Here is a 25,682-nt window from a genome sequence, read left to right as displayed (position 1 = left end):
CAAAGGATCTTTCCTAGTCAGGAAAGGACAAAGATAGAATAAATATTCTCTTTTGCCTATATGGCAAAGATCTATCATCATGAAATAAAAATAAAGAGAATATTGGTTTACTCATTCACTGGAGTCAAGAATACACACACACACACACACACACACACACACACACACACACACACACCACTTCCCAAAAAAGTAGCTCTCTAGAAGAAAAGCTAATACTTATGGACCAAAAGTTACAGTCCAATGAGAAACATGCCACACGGGAAGACTGAATCAGGACAGTTATGTTCAATTACTAATCTAGTCATGAGCTGAAACCTTCAAAAAAGATCATTTTATAAACCAGTAGTCCTACCCAGCTATGATGCCCATGAAGCACAGCAATGACCAGCAAGAGTGCTACAGTGGCAGGCACATCTTGGCAGTAACCAACAGCTCTTTAGTTAGAATCAGGCCCACTCAGAAAGAGGAAAACCATGCCTAGTACTGGAGACCTAGCCAACTACCCAGGCGAGTGAGGCCAGAGATCTGGGAGGAGAACCTACAGCTGCCACTTGACTAAACCAGCGTGATTCCTAACTAGATTCTAAATACACCCACAGGCAAGAGTAACTCTCAGCCCTCATCAAGGTAACTACCCTCTGCAACAGACGGAGACTATTACAGAAAACCACGACTAATCAATACACAGAGAACAGATAATGGTGTGGGGCCCAGCCCCAGTGGACCCATCGAGAGCACAACTCCTGCACCTGAAGCTCGGGGACCATCTCAGAAGAGGGACAGAGAGATCACATGAGCCAGAGGACCAGGATGTATGCTGTGAGACTGAATCTCCTAGGGATGTCAGGGAAACCACACCCACAAAATCTCATCAATGTGGCTGCCTACACAAGACCAGAACAAGGACAGCACCAGTAGACAAGCCGGCTGGGAAAGGGGAATCATATGGTGCCCCGACCATAGACAAAGAACTACAGGCAACTCAGGTATACCGAGAAGTGAGAAACAGCTTTCTTCAGGAAAGGGTACCCCAATTGCTTATCCAATACCAAACAGTCAATCCTGAAGTCATATACAAACAAATAACGTTATGTGGACTGAGCAGGTTGTATTTATATATTTGGTAATTTATATATATGTGTGTGTGTGTGTGTGTGTGTGTGTGTGTAACAAAATGGGACACATCTCATGCTTCTGGAGCTTCATTACACAAAAAGGGAGTCCATTTTATCTACTAAAGCCAGGAGCAATGACTCAGGCCTGTATTCCCAGCATCTGGGAAGCTGAAGGAGAAGTCTCTGAAATTTAAAAAAAAAAAAAAAAAAAAAAACCAAAAAAAAAATGCTGCTAGCTAACAGCGGGCAGGGATTCTCCCTGCTCCAGGCAGGTACAGGACTATCCCAGTTCAGTGTGGCTCTGAAGGGATGAAGTGGGAGGGAGCCATAGGATCTGTGCCAGGGAGGGAAGAACACTTTTACCTCCTGGGGTTTTCTTAAGATTCAGAAGAGAATGCACAGGCTGATTAGCATACTGTGTTGTAAAATTCTATGATATCTCATCCTTATTGAAACTAGCATATGGAGATAAAACACAGGTCACTATGCAAAGAACGAGGCAGCCATGAAAGTCTAAATTTGTCTCTAGAGATCTCCAGGGATTAGCTAAACGGACATTTGTTTGGGGAGAAAATTCAAAATCTGTCCCAGTGCAGTGCTTTCAGGGGTTTCCGGCTACACAGCCGAGGCATATCCCCATGAAGTGAAAACAAAGCCCATCCTTGTTTCGCTCACTCACGTATTCAACAGTTGCTTATTAAGCACTTACCATATCCAACTTCCTCTGTCAAGTCTTACAGAAGAGATAAAGCTAACCCAGCCCTGGCTCGGCTCTTGGGAATCTAAGCATAGTCATCTTTACAACAGTCCAGGAAAGAGAAAGAAACACAAGATCCCATGACTACATAATTCGTAGACAAAGCATGAAGATGGGTTTCAGACCCATTGCTTTGCATTTAAACACACAATTCACTGGGCAGGTTGTCTTGAAAAAATAAGTGTTATATGTCTCCAAAGCTCATTTCTGCTTAAAATCTTTACTGAGATTGAGCTTACACCACATACAATTCTCCCACTTAAAGATCACAACTGACTGTGTTTTAGCACATCCATATATTACATGACAATCAAAAACTACTTTTAGTGCAGTCTTCCTTTCAAAAGCAGTCTTGGGGCCTGGGGAGATGGCTCGGTGGACAGGAACACTTTGAATAAGTATGAAGATCTGTGTTCAAATCTCACTGGTTACAGAAATGTGAAAAGTCTGGTGTGGCAATGTATGCCAGTAACCCCAGCACTGGGGGCGGGGAGAAGATGAGAGGAGGGCTGGGCCTTGCTGGCCACCAGGCCTGGCTCTAGGTTCAGGAAGAGACCCTAACTCAAGAGAATAAGGCAGAGTGGAAGCGGAGGACATCCGCCTCTGGTCTCTGATCATGCTCTGCTGATCACACATGCACATACACTACATACACATACATATGCCACACTCACACACAGATGTTTTTAAAAAGGGAACCCTGTACACATCAGCAGTCAGTCCCCATCAATCTTCCTCTGGGTGGGAGTGTCAGAGCAAAATAACTATTTCCTGATGATCTTGTAACAGGGAGTAAACACAAACACATCAAAGCTTCCAGCACAGTACCTGGCCCTCACTGGACACCCGTCATATGTATATGAGGTAAATTTCAAGACAGAAGCGATACACACATGAACCTGGGTATGGTCAGAAAGTATCAGAGAAAAGAAAATCCTTTCAGAAACCGAAGAGCATGCTTGGCTCTCTGTTCACAAGACGTGGCTCTCTCCCAAGTTCTACAGGAAGCCAGTCACAAAGCCTAAGTGTGAAAATGTCAGCCTCTGGCCAGATGTGTTAGAGTGAGAGTTTCAGGAGATATTCTCGCCCCCGCGCATTCTGCCATTCCCGAGAAGATAAGTACACCACCACAGGTTCACATTAGACAAGCAGCTGGAACTGTCCTGTCATGTTTCCACCTTTCCGAGTAAAAGCAAACATGACAGGTGCCTACTTGGCTGTTCAAGCACTTTCCACTGGAATGGCAATTCCTCAAGCTTACGGGCTGCAGCCTCGAGTTATAATTTATTACTGTTTCCCTTATTCCCTTGCCTCGGCAGAAAACAGAACATAGCACCTACATCTCAAGGCCCGTGAGAGGTAATAAAGTATAATTATTTTGAATTTATGATTAAGTCATAAATTACATGTACTTTTTCCTTCAGCTGGTCACTTAGAGGCTGGGGGAGGAAGGGAATGGGGTCAGAAGCCTTTTGCTTTGAATAAAATGTCTAAATCTAGGCAGGGCTGAGGAACACCTGAAGGATTTACAAAGATACTACAGTCTCCAAGTTAAATCCCAAGAGAGGCCCCAGTCAGGCTAAGTTAAATCCTAGTGACCTCTGTTCTTCCTGCCCACAGGGCGACAGCCTCCAACTAGAGTGCCCATGTTGCCTTGAAAAACAGAAGCAGGCGTCACCCTTCAGGTTACACCACATCAAATGTTCACGGTGTTCTGGCCTTGCTGTCGCTAAGCCGCAAGTATTTCATAGAGGGGGAAATAAATCTAAAAAAAATGACCAGGTTCCATAAGTAAAGGCAGCCTCAAACAAAGTAATACTGGTCAGCAGAGTTCCATTCAGCAGTGGCCAGATGCTAACTGTGTCACCCTGCAAAGCCAACTGGTGAGATTTACCGCTCTTGTAGTTACTCGGTGAGGTGATGGAAACATACGTGTAAAGCAATGAGCTGCAAAGCCCACAGAGCTCAGGGCCTGAGGCAGGAGAGGCGCCCCCATTCAGCACTGTTCCGTCACTGCGTCGCCAGGCTGGTTCTCCAGTATGCCATGGCCCAGGTCCCAGTCTCTACAGTAAGACCCACATTAAGTGTAGCCGGCAAGGCACAGGCCCACACACCTCTCCTTACTCCTAACAAGAATGGTGAGAAACAAAGAACAGGGAAGCTCTCATTTTACATGGAGGGCCAAGACTCAAAGATGTGCTAACACTGTGGGGCCATGCATAGTGCAGCGAGCCTGGAACCCGCTCAGCGGGCAGGAAGTCCTACCTACAGTCTTGCCTTACTCCCCTCTACACAGTGGTGAGTGAAAATAAAACCCAACAAAGCCAGGCATTTCAACTTCTGCGGTCTCTTTCTGCTTCAGCCAAGGATTCTGTTTTTGAATTTGACAACCAAGGTCTGCAGTAGCTGGTTCTGGTACTGACAACAGACGTTTAAAAGTGAGATTCGGCTGGACTTAAGTAAGAAAGAGACCAGAGAGATCAGCCGTGAACAGTGACATTCAAGACATCACAGTGATACATTTAGGGGGACCAGCAGAGGGCTGCCCAGTGTTCACTCACCTTTGTCCCCAAACATCCCACCTCCACACCCAGCTCCTGGTTAATGAACAGAATTTAGTTGCTGTCCCTTGAACTGTATAATCTGCTCCACAAAAAACAAACCCAGTTTGTCTCTGAGCACTCCTAAGTCCCTGACTCCCTGGCTACAAGCAGTCTATGGAAAACAGCTGTGGCAAAGTAAATCATCCGACCCTGAGAAACACCAGAGTAAATGGTTTTTTTCTTTCTTTCTTTTTTTTCCTCCTCTAAGTGTGTTTTGAAGTCCTGGTTGGAAAATTAGTGAAAATTGTAAATCTGTTTGCAAATCTGGTCTTGTCTAACTCTGAGATTAGGGCAAAGATTCCAATTTAAAAGTAAAACTGTGACAGCCCCGAGAAGTGTGTCCTCGGGCACTGCCATCAGGGCTTCGCTCACACCCACGGCAGGGGATTTATTACCGGCACCCGACACGTTCCCCATCAGACACCCCTGGAGTATTCACTTGAGACAGTGGGGTGCGGGCTACACTTCCTCTGCAGACCAATATATTATTATAAATTGAGCTAAACTGTTTCCTTTCTGTAAGTGCTGCGAAGTTCAGACTTCAGTTATCAGAGGAGGCCCAGGGCCGTCCAGGGGGCTCCTTAGTATTTGGATTTTTAAAAGCTAACACGAAAAGGCAACACTATACAATGGTTGCTTTTATTTTTTTTTCAAATTATGAGTTTTTAAATAGGAGATGGAAGAAAATTCATTTTAAAAATCAAATACGATATCTTCAAAAAAATACATTCTAAATGCAGACTTTGGGGTACACTTGCTATGCCTAAAACAGTATTGTAGAAACCAACAATGTCACCTATGTCTGAAGGCAGGAGGTAGAAAGTACTAGATTTTTATATCCTGAATATCAACTTCCAAAACCAGCATGAATTTCTTGAGTTTATCACCTACAAGTCTACAATGCTTAGAGACTCAGTAAATGTTTGAACATGTACATTCCTTGTAATGACATCAAAAGGATAATGCAATCAATTAAATGTTTTAATAATGTGATTAATTAAATGTTTTCACTACTAATCCAGCTATTAAATCTAAAAAAAAAGCCTTTAAAACTGGAAAAAACAAAAACCAGAATACTGTCATCCTTTCTTCCCTTCCAGAACCACAATGCTTCATGGAGAGAAGTGGACTGAAGGCCCAAAGCAGGGGTAGTGCAGGGGTAGGGTGAGGGGACGGGGGCACCTGGGGAAGAGAAAGTGCACGGGTAGGGTGAGGGGACATGGGGGCACCTGGGGAAGAGAAAGTGCAGGGGTAGGGTGAGGGGACATGGGGGCACCTGGGGAAGAGAAAGTGGAGGAGTAGGGTGAGGGGTCATGGGAGCACCTGGGGTAAAGAAAGGCCTGACGTGGGAATGCTGACACCTAAGCAGACTCAAATGTCAGGTTCTAACTCCTAACTCTTATTTGCCGTGTAACCATGGATAAGTCTATCCGTCTAACTAGAATTCTTTTATAGGAATAGCTAATATTTGCCTCTCGGGTTACAAGAAAAATAACAGAATGTTTCACTTGTCATTAGTTCATAATAAATGTGCTTGCTACTAATACTACTACTGTTCCAGATACACACGTGTGGGGAGAGACTGGGCAGGAATATATTCGTCACATATGAAACTTGTTTTTATATTCTTTCCTTTTATACTCTACAGAGTTTCTTTTCTCTAGGATGAACATAAGCTGCTTTTTAAATTATGTATATACCTGTGTGTCTGTGTGCAGATATATGATGTGAGTGCAGGTACCAACAGAGACCAGAAGAGGTTGTCAGACCCCCTGGAGTTGCAGGCAGTTATAAGCAGTGCATCATGGGTACTAGGAATTGAACTGAGCTCTGCAAAAGGAGCACACATTCTTTACCACTGAGTTCTCTCTCTCGTCTCCACACTCTGATTTGGAATCAGAGGAAGTCATAGAAGATGTTATTAAATGCACAGAAGATAGCAGAGCTTTTACAATGCAAATCCACTGGTTTCATACACAGATAAACAGGAAACTATTTGAAAAGGCTCCATTCTGGCTCTTATCTCCTCCACATACACAAATTATTCATAGAAATTACCAACAAAGTATCCCAAGAGAAGTCTTTTATTTAGATTCAAGCCAAATGTCCAAATTTAGGGAGAACAAAAACTTAAGTTACAATCTTTTTATACAAATGACATTCAATGACAGGGATAGGGACGTCAGAGTGAAAGCATGGATCCCGAGGTCAAAGGGGAATGAAGTGAGAGATGACTCTGACATTGACAACAGCCAGAGTTCAGCATCCTGAGATCCAGCTGACAGGACCACAGTCAGAGTGGGCAAAGCACTGCCCGTGAAGCCTATGGCTGGCAGTCTCTGCTCTGCCACCTATGGAGGGAGAGGTGGACAAATCTGCAGCTCGGACATCTCCCGCAGAAGGCTGGTTAGTTTGACTGCTTCAGCGAACACATTTGTACACTGTGTAGCAAGATCCAGTGAGAAGTAAGACACTGCACTGGAGCTGCAGAAGGGCACAGCACTAAGTCCCACAGTTACTGCCAATCCCCATGCAAAAACCAAAGAAAACGCCTCAGACTGGCCTAATGTTATTAGTGTATCTGTCTGTCTGTCTGTCTGCCCAACCTTTGCCTTCTCTAAGGTGAATAATCTTTCTCTCACCATTGAGATCTCATTTTAGCATCCATTATGCTAATCAAATAACAAAAACCTAATGTCTGATATTAGGAGTAATAATGAGATTCTTTTTTTCTTATTGCTATGCATTTTTATTGGTACATATTTACTGTGTGCTTAATTTGCATAGTATTCATATAAGCTGTTAGTCTCTTGTTTAAACAAAGCACAAGACTCAGACTCTAAGATCTCCAACAAAGAAAAGTAGTGTGTACTTAGTAGTCTTTTAGTTTCTCTACACTTACTTTTACAAAACACTGTAGTTAGGTCAGGTAATATTGGTTTTCCATGTAAAATAGTAATATAAAATCTCCTTCAAAATTAAGTTTATTTCAGTGGTGGAAAAGAGCAAGTTTTTGATAGAACAATTTAATGACCGATAGAGTTAGCACTTGACTATGACAAGGACCTGGACACTGACCTGCAATAAACCAAAGCCTGGAAAACACTAATGCACCACTTCATACTATAAAGTCCTAGGAGGCACGGAGCAAGATCTACTGCTCTCCAATGTCTCCCCAGAACCTTACTCTGTACCTGCAATACAGAAACTCCACAAATACCAGACTTAACAGGAAAATAATCCTAACCAAAAACTGATCTCAAGCCCTAGTTCTTCCTAGCTCAAAAGCCAAGAGACCATTAGATCTCTGCAAGCAGACAGGGATAAAAAAAACCTGGGGACACCAGAAGGCAGAGCCTAGGGGAGAATAAACTGAGAAGCTGTCTCTGTTTATGTGTACACACGTGCATGTTCCTGTGGAGTGCACCTGTGTATGCCAGTACACGAGTGTGTGTATGTGTATGCATGGAAGCTGGAGGTCAACCTTGGTACTTTTCCTCCAAAGGGTTTTTTGAGACATAGTCTCACTGGCTTGAGCTGGCTGATCAGCAAGCCCCAGGGAGCCTCCTGCCTCCTCTCTGGTACTGGGATTCACTAGGGCATGTCCTCACACAGGGGTTTCTTTCTGTGGATCGAGCCCAGGTCCTCACGCTTGCATGTCGAGCCATCTCCCTAGCCCATTAGAAGCTTCGTGAGTAAAAACACAAAAGAAGCATGTTTGCACATTTTGCAGCGGAAGATAGGTTGAGAACAAATAACACTAAAAATTCCAAAACTAAGCAGCAAAAATCAAAGCACCCCAAACTCCACAGCTCCATTTACTGTAAGCTCATAAGTAATTTCCAAAGAATTAAAACACAAGCAGAGAGAAAGAGACCGTGGCCAAGCCTGAGAGGAAACTGGCTTATTGCTCTTGCAGAGGACCTGAGTTCAGTTCCCAGCACCTATATGGTAGCTCACAACTGTCTGTAATTCCAGTTTCAGGGGGTCCAACCTCTTCTTGCCTCGAGGGGTACCACATATGCATGTGGTGCACAGACATACATGAATGCAAGCAAATTCACTCACACACACAAAATAAATAAATATAAAATTAAAAGATTAAATTAATGTGCTACATGTCCTCAAAAACTTCATTATGAATACAAAGTATTCAAAAAGTTTATTTCAAAAGACAGCCCCCAAACATGCATAACCCCCATGACTCTAAGCTCAGACAAGTAAAACAGCAGTCCCAGAGTCTCCAGACATTACCCAGCATGAAATAGCAGTCTCCCTGGTGAAGAGGTATTGCCAAGCCTGGCGTCTCGATATCCCAGGAGATCTTGAAACCAACATGCCAAGTGTCAGGATCTCTTCCCTCGAAGCTGGACTCATCCTCACTTTCGTCTTCAGAGCCTGTGGAGACAGGGGAAGTGCTCAGCAAAGACACACTTCATCTACATTCCCGAGCTTTCTGCTGCTACCTTAGAAATTACTGGTCTCTTAATAAAATCTAGATGTTAAGTAAAGAACATCCTTTTGTGTCACGATTTCTAAAAAAGACATTTAAGAATATCCTTAGCATGGATTTATCTTTTTCACAAACAAATACCTTAAATATAATAATGAGGAAACAACCAGAGATTAAGAAGAGAACAAAAGATTATTTTGTTCAGCTCAAAGCAAATAAATTAGAAAAGCTCAATTAAGGAAGGAGGTTTCAAGAAGATATTAATTACCCCAACAACCCAGAGAAAAGGGAATGCTAAACAAAACCTGACAAGGTGGAGAGGAAACTATGAAAGGATTCTCTCTCAGAGCAACAGGCTCAGAGAGTTACAAAAAACTTCCTACTAAACATATTTAGGGAACAGGTAGGTCATTTTAGTGGACCTCCGTACTGCTTTGGAGCATAGAAAGAGACATTCCCAGAATCATCCTATTAAAATAATACATATCAAAACATAAAAGAAAACATGCTTGTACAGAAACCAATCCCACATCAAATAATCAATGTTAAATTTCTAACTATGAGAACAGGGACTCCAGGTCCAACATCATATTAAAAGAACATTCTATGACCTGGTAAAACTTGTTTTAGGAATACAAGGGTAGCTCTACAAAATAGCCAATATCCAAAAGCTTAAGATTTAAACTTCATCATATTTGGGGAGGGGGGGAGAGAAGGAGAGAGAAACAGAGAGGGAGAGGGGAGGGGGGAGAGAGAGAAAGACAGGGAGAGAGAGGGAGAAGGAGAGGAAGAGGGAGAGGGAGAGAGAGAGAGAGAGAGAGAGAGAGAGAGAGAGAGAGAGAGAGAGAGAGAGAGATCACTTTAGTGACACAAAACACAAAAACTAAACAAATCAGTACATTATCCTTCCATGGAACCTAAATATAATGGGACTAAAAGCTACTTTCTCAACACGATATAGTACAGACCTGCCTCAGTCTCAAAGTGAACAGTAGAACTGTACCCAAATCTAAGAACTAGAAAAGGGTGCTGTGGGGCTTTGAAAGAGAATGGCCCAAGGGCTCATATATTTATTTGATGCTTGGTCCCCAGTTGGTGGAACTGTTTGAGAAGGATTAGGAGGTGTGAATGTGTTGGAGATGTGCCAATGGGTCGGTCTCTCTCTCTCCCCCCCTCCCCCCGTCCCTGCCTCTCTCTCTCTCTTGCTAGCTTGCTCGCTCTCTCTCTGCCTCATGTTTATGGATCAGATATGAGCTCTCAGCTACTACCTCAGCACTGTGCCTGCCTACCTGCTACCATGCTCCCCACCATGATGGCCATGGACTCTAATCCTCTGGAACCGTGGGTCCCCAAATTAAATGCTTTCTTCTATAAGTTGCCTTGGTCATGGTATCTCTTTATACAAATAGAAAAGTAAGTAACACAGAGGCTTAGCAACACAAACATCTATCATTATTCTGATGGGAACCACCAACACAATGGTATCTAATTAGAGTGGCCCCAAGCGTGGAAGGTTGGCTCAGTAGACAAAGCTCCTGCTTTACAAGCACAGAACTGGTCCAATTCCCCAGGACTCAAATAAAAACACCCAGCAAGGTGATACACACTTGTCATCCCAGTGCTAGGGAAGTGGAGATTCATGGTTCCTATGACTTGATGGCTAGCCAGTAAGTCTAACTGGTGAGCTCTAGACCAATGAGAGACCCTACCTCAAAGGAGGTGAACAATGTTCCTAAGGAAGACACCCAAGGTTGGACTCCAACCTCCTAATGCACACACAGACACAAACATAGAGCAATAAAACATAATGAAAATATCAGTTTTCCCCTAATTAACCTATAAATTTAAAGTAAGGAATAGTAAGATGAAGTAATCAAAATAAAAAAAATGAAGATGAAGTAATTTATTTTGATTAACAGTTTAGGTGAGTGGCATTGTTAGCCCCTTCTTTTTCACAGAGGACACATTCCAAGGATTCCAGCGTAAGTGTAGAGTCGAGAAAGTATGTTTTTCACACACACACACACATATATATATATATACCCATAAGGTTTATTTTATAAATCAGTTACAATAAGAGATTAATAATAATAACAAAATAGAGCAATTACAATAAGATGGGCTAATAAAAGCTATCTGAATATCCTGTTTCCATGGCTATCTAACTCCATCTCAAATAGTTTACTGTACTTTTACCTTTTCATTGAATGCAAACACTTCATGGCTACTCTTTGGCATCTACAGACCACAAGCATTAAATGCTTCAGATTGGGAGCTACTGTCAACAATAATAAAGTTTAGCTGAACATCAGCACTGCAGTATAGCCACAGCAGATGGGACAACTGCAAGTTACCAAACACTGATGGCTTAGTGTGTACAGCTTGGAAACACTAGAGTGAGGTGACTGACCCTGGGCAGGACATAACAGGATGGCAGCTTTCATCATGGTTCAAAAGGAGGCACACACTTAAAAGTTACTAAGTGTTTATTTCTAACTTTTCATTTAATAGTTTCAAACAATAGCTCATCACAGACAGACAAAACTCCAAAAATTCAAACTCCAGATGATGAGACTGCTGTACAGAGGGAGGTATAAACAAACAGGAATAGCCAGGGGATACTTGTCCTTCCCACACATTGACAGACCAACAGCAAATGTTACCAAGGCTGAACATCGAAAAGGAAACAGAGCTGGGGATGAAAGTGATGATCCTAGGCATACACGAAGAGAAGTTCACAGAGACAACAGTGGAAAAACTTAAACCTAGTCACATAAAAGAATGCAAATCACACTTAGAAGAACTGTTTTACCACCTATCAAATCAGAGGAGGCTTTTATTTCTTCATTTTTTGTTTTGGGTTTTTTGTTGTTGTTGTTTTGTTTTATTTTGTATTTTGGGGGGATTTTTGTTTTGTTGTGTTGTGTTTTGTTTTTTTGTTTTGTTTTGTTTTTTGTTTTTTGTTTTTTTTTTTGAGACAGGGTTTCTCTGTGTAGTTTTGGAGCCTGTCCTGGAACTCACTCTGTAGATCAGACTGGCCTCGAACTCAGAGATCCACCTGTCTCTGTCTCCCCAGTGCTGGGATTAAAGGTGTGAGCCACCAGGCTTATGTGTTCACTTTAAAAGATCCAGTGTTGGTAAGAGTGTGGCAACCTGGCTCACCCAGTCTCTGTGGAGGACAATCTGGTAATACATATTAAAAGTGTGAATACATGAAGCCTTTGATCTTTGTAAGAATTCTACTTTTAGGGGTACAGACTACTGTTCTGACTTGCAGAGGGTGACAGAGACTATTGAGCAGGCATTGCAGCTTGTGGTGCTGTTTGCTACCTTACCAACTTTAAAACTGAAAGACCAGAAGTAAGTTCAATATCCACTAGCAGGCTACTGCTTGAAGAAATTACAATATGCTCAGACAATACAATATCATGTGACCATCACCATTACTATGACTCAGTAGTAACATGGACCTACCTCATGTATTTCCATGACAAATGAATTGGCTAGAATCTGCATAAAGATGCAGTGCCTGTGGTACTTCTGGGTCCAGAGTGGAAGAGACACACGAAGAAGCAGAAGGTGCGCACTACCTCTCAGCTCACTAAGTCTTGCCGGGCACGGCCCTACACATAAACTTTTCAAGTTCATTTAGGAGGTATTTATTGAACACCTGCTATATCCTCAGAACTGTATCAGGCACTTGTGGTATCTCTTGACTGAAATAATGAAGCCAGCCAGGGTGGAGAATTCCTTCCACTGGAGTGTTAGTGAGCAGCAGTGGTGACCGGTAAGACAGCATTTCAGATTTCAATGCCTTTACACTCTAAACCACTGGCCTGCACTCTGGTCCTCAAGGGCAAGGTCTGGGGTTTGCCTTCGGAGCTCTGGTGACTAGGAGACAGAGGCCATCGAGGGGCCTCTTGCACTGCACTGCTTTCAGTTCCCACCACCCAGTCCTGTGTTAGGTGGCAGGGAAAGAAAATGTTGATTGAAAAGAAAAAACCCTCAAACATCTGTTGGTTTGCTTCGTTGTTTTTAAAAGAACAAAGAGAACTGGAGAGCGGGCTCAGAGGTCAGGAGCATTTGCTGCTCTTTTAGAGAACCCCCCAGGTTTGGTCCCCAGCATCCACACAGTGGCTCACAACTGCCTATTACAACAGTTCCAGGAATCCAACGCCATCTTCTGACCTCCACAGACTCCTGCCTGCAACATATGTGATGCACATAAACTCACACAAGTAAACACACATACACATATATAACATACGTTTAAAACTAAAATTTAAAGAACAAACAGTATAACGTTCCTGCTAAAGTAGAAAAAACACTAAAGAGGTTTAGAGAAGTTTCAACAAGGACTATTAAAGTTCAAAATGGAATCCCTGCAGAAAAATGAGACTTAAAAGTAACAGTGTTTGGAAGGGCAGGGACACTGGAGGGATTACTGAAGACAAAATGATGCAAAGTTGTATGTCATAAAGATGGACAGCAGAGCACACAGTACTAGTTCTGTCATGCACACATCACCTAACATTCCCAAACTGCCCAGATCTCAGACAGTGCATACCCATACCAACTCCCCACATTCTGAACATCTTCTACAGCAACCATATATGAGTTCAAAGCAGAGAAAGGAAGAGAAAGCAGAGAGGGACATAGGGAAAGGAACTTCCTTTATGATTACCCATTCACATTACTTTGCACTAAGTATAATGAAAAGAACAGGTCAAAAAGTCAAGTTTTGGTCTCTGCAAAGCAGAAAGCTAGTAGATGACCCTTACAGCCACATCTAACTTTATACAGTTCTCTCGATCTGAATCTGATTGCCATATTAGCAGACTCTTAGCCTTTTTCATTTTTCTTTTCCTATTACATGTACCCTGCCCTACAGATAGGGTCTCACTACTATAGTCCAGGCTTGCTTCAAAGTCACAGTAATCCTCCTGCCCCTGTCTCCCAAGTGCTGTGAATACAGGTACCAGCATGCCCAGATGCGGTACATGTTTTTGTGGGTACCTTTTAGGTAAGAGGAACTTTTAATTCATTTCTTTAAGAATACCACCATGTAATAACAAGTTCAAAGCCACTTCCTAGGTTAATCCAAAAACCATTTTTAAATATCTTTTGAAACAGGGATGATGACTTAAGAGAAAAAGAAGCTTTACTACCAGGGGCATAGCTGACTTTCTAGTTGCAGCTTTTTGAACCTTTCTGGAGGATCTGGAGGAAATGGTCACCATAGGCAACAGGAGGGCTGCTGGCAGTACCAGCACAGGCCACTGCTGTCACATGGGATGTGTCCTGCAGACACTTCTTTTTATGCATAATGCATAGCTACACTTGAAAACACTGGAATTTGCTACGGGGGAGCAGGTGAGCCTGAAAGAACTGAAAGGCACTCAGCTTCGCCTGCATGCCTTGCCTTAACCAGTCCAAATTAGCTGAGTACTCTGTTAGGGGCTGGAGAGATGGTTCATCGGTCAAGAGCGGCTCTTCCAGAGGGCTTTGATCCCAGCACCCACACAGCAGCTCACAACTGTCTGTAACTGCAGTTCTAGGGGATTTGACATCCCCCCCCATCCAGAGACACCAGGCAAGCACATAGCAAGCACATACATACATGTGGGCAAAACACCCTCACACATAAAATAAAATAAAATAAAATAAACAAGCCTAAAAAAAAAAACTTTGTATTAAAATCCAAATTTCAACTCTTCTTGAATTATGAGAGCATGCATCGTGAGTCAGTTACATATAGCTAGCTATAGGTAAAGTACAGCCAGCCCTCTTACACAAGGCATGACTTCTCGGCTATCCAGAGCCCCCAGGCAGCCACTGCATTTCACTCATTTGTGATACCTTTCTGGACCCTAGAGCAGAGTCTGTGATCCGTGATTTACAGCTAGGACACAGAGTGAGCCTGACTGAAAATCAGCCTCATGACCTGCTTCCTAACTACAGTTTAACTAGAACCTACTCATGCTCAGTCATTACAGCATCCCTGGCTGCTTTCACATCTCACAGCCAGATGGCCAGGGAACACTAAGACCACAAGACCTATTGACCCCGAAACAGTTAGGATTTGACCATTTACAGAAAATACTTGCTGATCTCCTCTACAGACTGCTAATATTAATGACTTGGGAGAGATGTCAATGGTAAATACTGATCGAGACAAGCCTAAACAAAATCATAACATATGACTCACATCTGACAGTAGAATGTGACTAATAACATCCAACATAAAGTAGTTAAAGCTACATCAGTTTATCTCCAGCTCTTTGGCAGAAGAATAATAATGTGAGAAGGCATGTGCATCTTTGCTACCCCAAGGTGGCAAAATGTCTTGTCCAAGTGGCCTTAATGGTAACAGACATGGCAAGCAGCCAATAGCATGCATGTTCATGGCATTTAAGGGCTGAGTGCACTGCCAAGTGTACACATCCTGGGATGTAGTGATCTACAGGCTAACCGAGCAGTTGCCTACTTTCCCCTTTGATTTTTGTCCTGGCACTCTTCTCAGTCTGGTACCAGTAAGGCCATGAACCACAACCAGAGACAGAGAGAGCAATCAGTGCTTCCTGATGTCCTCCATAACACAAATGAGCCAATTGGTGCTTCCTGATGTCCTCCATAACATAACCCAGCACCTTTGAAATGAGCCCATTAAAGGTGATGTTTGGTAGAGGGTTCCTCCCCCATTGAGCTGTGGAGGGAGGAAAGGAATTGTATGTATGATAAATTTTTTACTGCTTATGTGTAGTATAGCTCACTTTCACAGGGAAATCAACTTGTAATTATCTTCAGCAACTACCACTGATTACTCTTGCCCCATGCTACTTGAAATAGGCAGGGGCAATGGGTTCCTACTTGCCTTTAAGCCTTAGTAATGTTGGAAAGATTTTAAGTGTCTCCATTTATTTGGCACATGCCAAGCAAACCACAATGTTAAAGAGGTAAAATGATTTAACAAAATTCAGAAGAACAGAAATTTAAAGGTCAAGGTTTAAATACCCATAATGTTCTCAAAAACTCATCAATTAGATTTGTTTTTTATTTTGTTTTGTTGTTGTTGCTTTTTTTTCCCCCTAGGTAGTTTTGGATAAAAATGACTCCATTTAATTAATGATAAATGAAGTCAAACATTTTGTTTACATTTTAAAGCTATCTGCAACCATACCGTTATATAGGAAACAAAGCCAGAGGCATCAGTGTGATGGTAGAGATTAAAATACTAATCAAAATATATCACAAAATTTTTATAATTAACATGTACATTAATACTGTACACTAATAATTTCCTTTGTATGCAAGTCTATAGTCACCATTATTTCAAACTAAAAGTGAGGCCCATTTCTTAGCTCTTTGTTCCTATTCCTTCAGTCAACAGCTAAGATTTCAATGCAGGGCAGAGTCAGGAGTCACCAGCTAGATGCAGAGGAAGCAAGATGAGAATGCCTTACTGAGAAAAGGCACCAGCCACATGGCTAAACATAGATAAGAATTATGGGTTAATTTAAGCATAAGAGCTAATTAGTAATAACCTGAGCTATCGGCCACTCATTTATAGTTAATATAATCCTCTGTGTGGTAATTTGGGAAGTGGCTGCTGGATATTTAGGAGTTGCTGGCAGGACAGAATCTTCTGCCTACATATTGCGCTCAAACATTTGGCAAGAATTTCCATATAAAACCTCAGAAAGCTTTAAAAAGGATTCTAAACAAACAAAAGAACAGAGTCAAGCATGGCTTCTTGGTAGTAGCATTTTTTGGGTAGGCTCAAGAGGACTTCCTGACTCAATGCTAGTGGCAAAAACTGCTTGACTCTTTTAAGAAGCCCTGCTACCAAACACTTAAATGGGATTTATGAGCAGCAGGTGACAGTTACTTGGTGGTAGTATGAACCTAGAAAATCCCCAGAGTTGGGGAGATACATGTGCCTCACGCCCATACCTCAGCCATGAAGCTAGATTCTCAGGAAGCCAAGGAATGGGGTGGAGCCAGCTGATTTAGTCCTAGCCACACTGCTTAGCAGTTTAAAGATTTATGTGGTCAGAAAAAGATAGTTAAATGCAGTAAAGACAGATTCAGATGGAGAAAAAAAAAAAAACTCTAAATAGTTCACAGTGTGTATAAAAATTACATAGGCGCCGGGCAGTGGTGGCGCACGCCTTTAATCCCAGCACTTGGGAGGCAGAGCCAGGTGGATCTCTGTGAGTTCGAGGCCAGCCTGGGCTACCAAGTGAGTTCCAGGAAAGGTGCAAAGCTACACAGAGAAACCCTGTCTCAAAAAAAAAAAAAAAAAGAGAGTAAAGTAATATTTTTTAAAAAAAAGCCATATAAAGATAGAAAATGCACAGAGAATCTGGCTACTGTATGTCAATGTGTTACCTTTGAATTGTATGACTGTTGAGGAAGGAGCAACAGCTACTAAGAGACATTTGATTATAAATGTTGTTGGATTAATCCACCCTATATATTTTGAAAATGCCTTGTCTTCAAAATTTAAGTCAAAACGTGTTACTTTGGAGAAGAGGTTATGCTTTTGTTTCCACAGGAAATGAGAGGCTGTAGATTCATTCTGGATTAAGAAAAATAAGGATTGACCAAGGAAGACCCCCTGAAAAATCTCTGATGGGAACCGATGGCCCAGATGGTCCAATGTTTCAAAGTGCCAATGTTGCAGTTTCCTCTGAGTTCTGCACCCAGAACAGCTTCAAGGTTACTGGCTGAGATGATCCAGCTTCACAGACTACTCTAGCCAAGACTTAACCATTATCTTGAATTTTATCAGGGCTCCCCAAATATTATCAGTGCCCCCAATCAACAGGAAGTAGTCTAGAGAACTATGTCCACATTCCCAAAATTAAATTATGGATATTTGTCATTGTTCAGGGGGTTAGTTATAAGTTGTTATTGGTAATAGTCAGGAAAAAAGCTGAACAAAGGAGATTAGATTCAGGGATATCATTATAAAAAGAAAAAGATATCCTGTAATATAGAAATTACAGGATAAAAGGGTAGATTATTGAATCTACTTTAATCTAAAAAGCAACTATTAATCTTGCATATTTTACATTGGATTTTGGTTTACTGATACAAATTTAAAGTTAATTTTGTTAAACTGTATGTATATTTCTACTCTTGTTTAGGGTATTATGTTTATGCAGCTCATTTAAAAATGTAATATATAATTAAATACAGGTTAATAGTCATCTATAATAGTAAACTTATAGTCATGGTAGATATGTTTTCATGGTCATACAGAGATATATTTCAGATATATAGGCAATCTTCAAACACTTCAAAGACCTACAGAATATAGCATTTGAAATATTTTAAGAACTTTAACTTTTCTTGACGGTGAGACATGTCTGCTCCCAGCAGCACCAATTACTTCAAAGAGGATGATGAGCACCAAAGACACTCCATATGAAGCTTGTTTTCTTTATGGCAAAGGCTAGCCATGTGGGCAGAGAAACTGCCCTTGCCTCAACTGCTGTCAGTTACTGTCCAAACTGGACCAGCAGGATGCAATAAATGAGACTGCTGAACTTTGCCAAGACAAGGTAGGACAGTCCTTCACAATTTCCTGTTTCACAGGAAAGTCTGTTAGATATGCTAGGCCTGCAGGGCAGAATTGGATGCCCCAGTGTCGCAGAGGAACTTTGGGTGACTGTCCAGGAAGCCTGATGTCCCTGCCATTAGGTAACATTTCACCCGTCTGGAGTCTTTGACGGAGCTGAAGACTAAATAGTTATAATTATAGTTTTCCTTAGTTATAATAGAAAGTAAAGTTTTGTATTAGATATAAAACTTTAGACTCACCAAGAGACGATAATTTTTCTGCTAATTTTGACAAATGCAAATGGATTAGATATTGTCATTGAAATTCTTAATAATTGTTTTTGTTGTATATAATCTTACTATGTTAAAGTTAAAACTTTCCTTTTTAATTAGACAAAAAAGGGGAAAAATGATGTGGAATAATCCTCTTATACACTGTAAAGATTTGTCACTCAAATTGGTTTACTAAAACATTGATAGGCCAGGCAGGAAGTACAGGAAGTACAGGCAGGGTGACCAAACTAAGAATGCCGGGAAGAGGAAGGGTGGAGTCAGGAGTTGCCAGGCTCCTGAGATGATGAGAATGTTGTACTGAGAAAAGGTACCAAGCTATGTGGCTAAACATAGATAAAAATTATGGGTTAATTTAAGTGTAAGAACTACTTAGTAATAAGCCTGAACTACTGGCCAAGCATTTATAATTAAGACAAGCCTCTGTGTTGTAATTTGAGAAGCAGCTGTCAGGTATTTGGGAGTTGATGGTGGGATGGAAACTTCCGTCTACCTCTATCTGTGTAATTACTTTGACAATTACCTTGAACTCAATCTAGAAATCCCTTCTAATTCAAATCAAGGCTGTTTTGGAGAGGGCTTGTATATGCTAGGCAAGTGTTCCACCACAGTACCGTCAGCCCAATGCCACAGGTTATAAGGCAGAAGAAACTACAAGTAAAAGATGGCAGCTGGTGGAGGGAGACTAATGACATCTAGTACTGAGCTATGACACTGCCGGGTCTGGGGTGTGACAGAAGAGAAACCCAAACATAAGAGCTGGGAAGACCCCCCACTCCCAAGGAGGAAAATGGTATGGCTGGGTAAGCACATACTCTGGGCTGAAAGTGTCACATGAACAACATGTACTGCTAAGAGTTGGAGCGATAAAGGTGGGTAAAGTCCCGGACACAGAGTGTTTTGTGTAGCATCACAAGGAACCTTCCATGGAAGCAGTGACAAGACACTGATGGCTTCCTCAAAAGTTGGCTCTGCTTTTCAGAATGACCCCCAAGGTCAAGCCTCTGTGTGTAGACTTGGTGTTTATTTTCTGTACAGCATCCCAAATGAATGGCAAATGGGCAGGCAGCTCATACTGCAGAGCCTTCAGGCACCATCACAGAGGGACCATACCCTAAGGGAAGGGAACGCCTCCAAGTCCCAGATTTACAACTTGAAATAGCCTTCTGTGACTCCTCTCTCAGCCACTGAGCAAAGAATGAATGGTCTAAAGAAATGAAGGATTCTGGAAAGTCTGAACAGGGAAAAAAAACTAATCAATCCCAGTTCACAATAGGTAAGAAGTTCTCCTTTACTTTAAACAAATAATTCAGGCCAAATGAAGTCCCTTGGCAGAGATAAACTGTAAAATTAATTATAAGTTTTCTGCGATTTCAGGCAAAATATTGAAATTCTTTACAGAAAAACCTGAAACCCTTCAACATGATGCCTAGGTCTGTCAGCTTTCAGAGTAAGCATTGGGAAGAAAAAGTTTAAGATAAAAATATTCGCACACATAGGAAAACCTCGTTAGATTACATTTCATGGACTTGGGGGGAGGGTGGGAAAAGTAGAGAAAAACTGCTTTGGGGGCCCTTGGCGAAGGCTTCAAAATTACATTACTTGAATAAAACAGAAACAAGAAAAGGAAGGCAGCACCCCACGTACAGTCTCCAACCCCACGCCTGTGAACAGTGGAGGCTGCAAAGCCCTGGACAACTCAGCAGGCACACAGAAGACTGAGACACTTCCAAGAAGCTTGTTGTAACTCGGAAGATAAGAACCAGACTGGCTGGACAAACCAAATACACAGACAAAGATGTATCTAGGTTCAAAGACACTCAAAGGACATCCACAAAGGCCAGGGGCAGTCGTTTAGAAACCATGAGCTCCAGGACAGCCAGGAAGGGAAGGACCGATCGCAGCATTGGTGCCATAGCGCTCCTGGCCTGAGTAGTCAGTACTTTTTACATGAAGCAGGTAAGCAAACATGAGCAAACTACTACCAAAGACCACACCTTTAAGGAGCCGATTCATTTCCAAACATGCAGAGAACTCATGTAGATTTTTCAAGTTAGGAAATGCTTACTAGAGAGAAGGGGCATTGCTGGGATGCACGTGGGTGCTAGATGGATGGGTATATTTTGACCTAGGAACAATTCATCAAGCTGTGTGTGTATTTATGACATTTATTGTCAATCTTTTTTTCTAACTTGGTAAGTTGGAAGTTAAGAAAGTCTCACAGAGTAGATGTAAATTACTCAAAACTATTGAAAGTAAGTAAACAAAAGCCTCAACAACCTTCATATGGATTCCAGAAAAGAGAAAACTGGAGAGAAGAAAATAAATGATTAATAAAGTTAATTCAAGAAAATGTTCAAAATTAAAGACCATATGCTTCTCTGGGTTGAAAGGCCTATAAAATAGAAATATGACAGATGAAAAAAATACCACCGTGATACCAGTAAAAAGGTGAAATAAATGAATAAAAAAGCCAGAACTATCAATATGAATAGAAAATACAAAATAGTGATGTTGCATCCTAAAAATACTAAGGAAAAATTATTTCCTATCATGATTTCCATACCCAAAGTAAATACACAATTCAAGGTAGAATGAAAATAATTTTAAGACCTTCAAAGTCAAAAATTACAAACTGGGTGAGGGAGAAGCTTTACTTGTCATGAAGACTGACAAGCTGAGTTCAGTCCTCAGGATCCATATGGTGAAAGGAGAGAACTGACTTCTGCAAGATGTTCTCTGACCTCCACGCACACACCATGCTGCATGCACACACAAGAGAGAGACAGACAGACAGACAGAGAGAGAAATGTAATATTTAAAAATGTAATTACTTCCTAAGAACCTTTTCTCTAGTGTATTTGGAGAACACCTTCCACCAGGGCTAGAAAATAAGAAAGGGGTGAGTGAGAGTGAGGGGTCGGGAGAATCAAACGAGACAAAATAACCCTCTGCACCATGCTGCAGAAGTTACAGGGGGACAGCTGCCACCAGGTACAGAAGGTAGCCAGTCGCAACCAGAGCAGATAGATGATTCTGGATGGCATTACTGTAATATGAAACTGACAAAGAGCTGATGATTCTACATGTGCTGAAGAGAGATTCAGACAGGTGGGAGACAGTGGGTGTGGGATTTAACTGGTCTTAAGTACATAGAAAACTATGCAAGCAGAGAAGGCAGGATTCACGTTAACACAGGAGGAGATGCTGAGAAGTTAAAAAGGTAAACTGAGCACAGATTATTAGATGTGTTGAATGGCATTTTCATGGACATGATTACTGGGAAAGTTGAGTACCAGTGCAACCAAAATTATAGCCCATCTCAAATAGTAGGAGCAAGGGGAATTCAGGAGCCTGTATGTGCAGGCAGAGGAGCAGAAGAGAGAACAAAGTAAATCCTCACCTTCCAAATCAGAAAACCAAGCAATAACACAAAAAGAATATGCTAAGGCATCCCAAAACATGCCTCAGAGAGTCGAAATGACCCCACTGGGGAATGAGCACAGAGAGGCAAGGTGTGGATAACTATAGTTTTCTTTTAACAACTTTCTTACAGAAATCTTTAAGTTTTTTAAGTTATATGACTGCAATAATTTAGTAAAAACTGAAAATATCTATCAGATGCTACATTCTCGGAGTCCTAAGGCATATTCTGTTCTTAGTAGCATTTTATGAATGAAAAAAAAAAATGGAGCCACAAAGAATTCAGGTAACTTGCCTAAGGTCCGACAACTAATTAGTATAAATTGTCAATCGATAGTACAGGATTAAAGTGTCCAATTAGTATCACAGACAGTGAAATCTTTCCACTCCAACTTGTCCACCTTGCCTTTCCTAACTACATCAAGACAGCATTAAAAAATAGATCCAACTTTGGAGTAAATAATTTCAGCTCACATACTGGATGAGGCATTGCTACCTGGGATACATAAAGAACTCTGACTGGTGCTGTTTTAGGAGGTTGTAGGACTCTCAGGAGGTGGAGCCTCCCTGGAGGAAGTACATCACTCCAGGATGGGCTTCACTTCCTGTCCTGACTCTGCTTCCTCATCTGCTCAGGCTCTTGCTACCACACCTTTCTTTCCATGACAGCTACACCCTGTGAGACAAGGTAGTCCTTCACAGCAAAGAGAAAACTAATACAATCTGATAAAACTCCAATGAAAAATGAGCAGACTGTATAGATGCTTCCCTAAAGATGCCTGGATGGAGAATGGCACAGAAACAATGCTCCATATCCCCTGCTCACCGGGGAAGTGCACATAAAACCAGTATACTCGTCCCCACTAGAAATGGCTACTGTCAAACAACAGCAAGTCTGGATAGCAATGTGACTGATGGAAACGTAAGACAGTGCAGTTGTAGTACAAAACAGAATGGAGTTCCTCAAAACACCAACACAGAATTATCAGTTGATTCAACAGTTCCACTTCTGTGTACACAGCAGACATGGAAGAGTAAAAGCACAAACTTAGAAATATTCAGAGCATTATTCACAAAACAAAGATGGAAACAACCTGCATAATTATCAGTAAGGGAGTGAATAAGCAAAACGTGGGCATTCTAGTTTGCTTTCTGTTGTCGGGACACAGACCATGGCCAAAAGCAACTTGTGGGGCAGGGATTTCTCTTGGCTTACACTTCCGGGTCACAGTCCACCATGGAGGAAGTCGGGGCCAGAACTTAAGTGGGAACTAAAGCAGAGATGATGGACAAATGCTGCTTGCTGACTGACTCTCTCTGATTTAAGCTTAGCTAGCTTTCCTATACAACACAGCCACCTGGCTAGGGATGGGGTGGGCCCTCCTCCATCATAGCAATCAAGGAAACTCCCCACAGTCATGACCACAGGCCAATATGATTTGATCTAGGCAGATCCTCAACTGAGGGTCCCCCTTCCAGGCAATTATAGGCTGTGTAAAGGTGATAATAAAGACTAACCAGGGTGCTGGGCACGGTGGCACACACCTTTAATTCTAGCACTCTAGGCAGAAGCAGGAAGATTTCTGTAAGTCTGTGACTAGTCTGGTCTACATGTAAAGTTCCAGGCCAGCTAAGGGTACATAGGAAGACCTTGTCTAAAAACAAAACTTACCAGAACAGTGATATATACCATATGTATATATGTGGTAAACACACACACACACACACACACACACACACACACACACACACACACACACAATGAAGTAGCACAGTACTCGGGCATAATGAAAAATGGAATTCTGAAACATACTCTAACAAACAGTCATTAGATATGTTCAATAAAGTAAGTAGACACAAAAGGACAAATATATCCTTGATTTTACTTACACAAGACACCTAGAGTAGTTAAATCTGTTAGATTTTGGAGTGCAGAGTGAGCAGACAAACACAGGGAAGAGACCAGAGTCTGACCTCAACAGATGAGATTGTGGTCATTAGCATACACAGCAAGAGGCAGCCTCTATCTCCCAAGAGAATGGAGGGGTCTGCCAGGGGAAAAAAATCTAGCTGGGACTTTCTATAGAGGTGGATGAGGGGCTTGAGAATGAGGAATTGATGCAGCTGTAGGGGCCTATGTGCAGGTCTATGGTCTCTCAAAGCTCAGGTCTATGGTCTCTCAAAGCTCAGGTCTATGGTCTCTCAAAGCTCAGGTCTATGGTCTCTCAAAGCTCAGGTCTATGGTCTCTCAAAGCTCGGTCTATGGTCTCTCAAAGCTCAGGTCTATGGTCTCTCAAAGCTCAAGTCTATGGTCTCTCAAAGCTCAGCTCTATGGTCTCTCAAAGCTCAGGTCGATGGTCTCTCAAAGCTCAGCTCTATGGTCTCTCAAAGCTCAGCTCTATGGTCTCTCAAAGCTCAGCAAACATTCCTCTTTGTGGCTGACAGGTGAACAGGCCAGCTGTAACCTCATAGGAATTTTGTTTTTACAACTGAGGCACTCTATCAAAATCCATAAAGACAGACAGTAGAACAGTAGTTACGAGGGGATGAGGGAAGAGAGACTGGGGATGATAAAACATTCTGGATAATAAAACATTCTGGATAATAAAACATTCTGGAGATGGACAGTGGTGACCCACAAAAACATAAATGAGTTTAATGTCATTGACTGAATGGTATGCTTAAAATAATTATGTAACAATTCAACATGCATACAACTATACCATAATAGAAAAGATAGTAAAATGAGACTAAACTACTGATACACAAAAAAAATGAATAAACCTCAAAATAATTATGCTAAGTGAATGAAGTCAGAGCAAAAAAAATTAAAAGAACATATACCTAATTTCACTTGTGTAAATTTTAGAGAATGACAGCTAGTGACAGAAAGCAGATGTGTGGATACCCAAAGACAACAACAAGGACTCATCAAGGACACAAAGCCACTTCTGGGGTCAGGGTACCTTGACTGTAGTGATGGTTTCACAAGGGTATTAGAGCATAACAACATATGGAGACTACTGCATGGCATTTAACCTAACTAAAGCTTCTAGGATAGAGACCTCTCCAACCTTGCTGCCTTGGTCTTCTCTTGACCAGGGACCCCACTGCTGGTCTTCTCCCTCACGGGCACCAACTATTCTCATTTGGATACTATCCTAACACTGTCACCAACTCTGCCTGTTCTAATATGTCCCATCGTCTGGGTTACTATGGCAACCCCCTCAGCTCTCCTGTTCTCAGCATTGCTTCCCTTCTACTCCTGTCTCACTCAAGGTTCAAGCCTGGTTCTTTGTATGGTAACAGGCAAAGGCTACCCTTTGCCCTCCACACCCTCAACAGAAGCAGGGATCTGTCTTGCTCACAGCTGCATGCTGAACTACTAGACAACTGCTTGGCAAACAGGAGATGTATACTGACTACTGGGTGAACACTTGATTGTAGCTGGAGTTTCTCGAGTCCTGCCC

General features: G+C 41.9%; 1 protein-coding gene across 2 annotated transcripts in view; it reads right to left on the bottom strand.

Annotated features, from left to right (window-relative positions):
- The window catches only part of Fto (FTO alpha-ketoglutarate dependent dioxygenase), a 362,821-nt gene that overhangs the window by 224,321 nt on the left and 112,818 nt on the right, over positions 1-25,682 (bottom strand). For both annotated transcript variants that reach the window (XM_059264553.1, XM_059264552.1), the window contains exon 4: positions 8,733-8,876. In XM_059264553.1, the coding sequence (XP_059120536.1) occupies positions 8,733-8,876 (144 nt within the window). The remainder of the gene's footprint in view (positions 1-8,732; positions 8,877-25,682) is intronic.

This window comes from Peromyscus eremicus, chromosome 5 (genome assembly GCF_949786415.1).
Source record: "Peromyscus eremicus chromosome 5, PerEre_H2_v1, whole genome shotgun sequence".
NCBI classification, from domain to species: domain Eukaryota; kingdom Metazoa; phylum Chordata; class Mammalia; order Rodentia; family Cricetidae; genus Peromyscus; species Peromyscus eremicus.
This window is presented reverse-complemented; position numbering and strand designations above follow the sequence as displayed.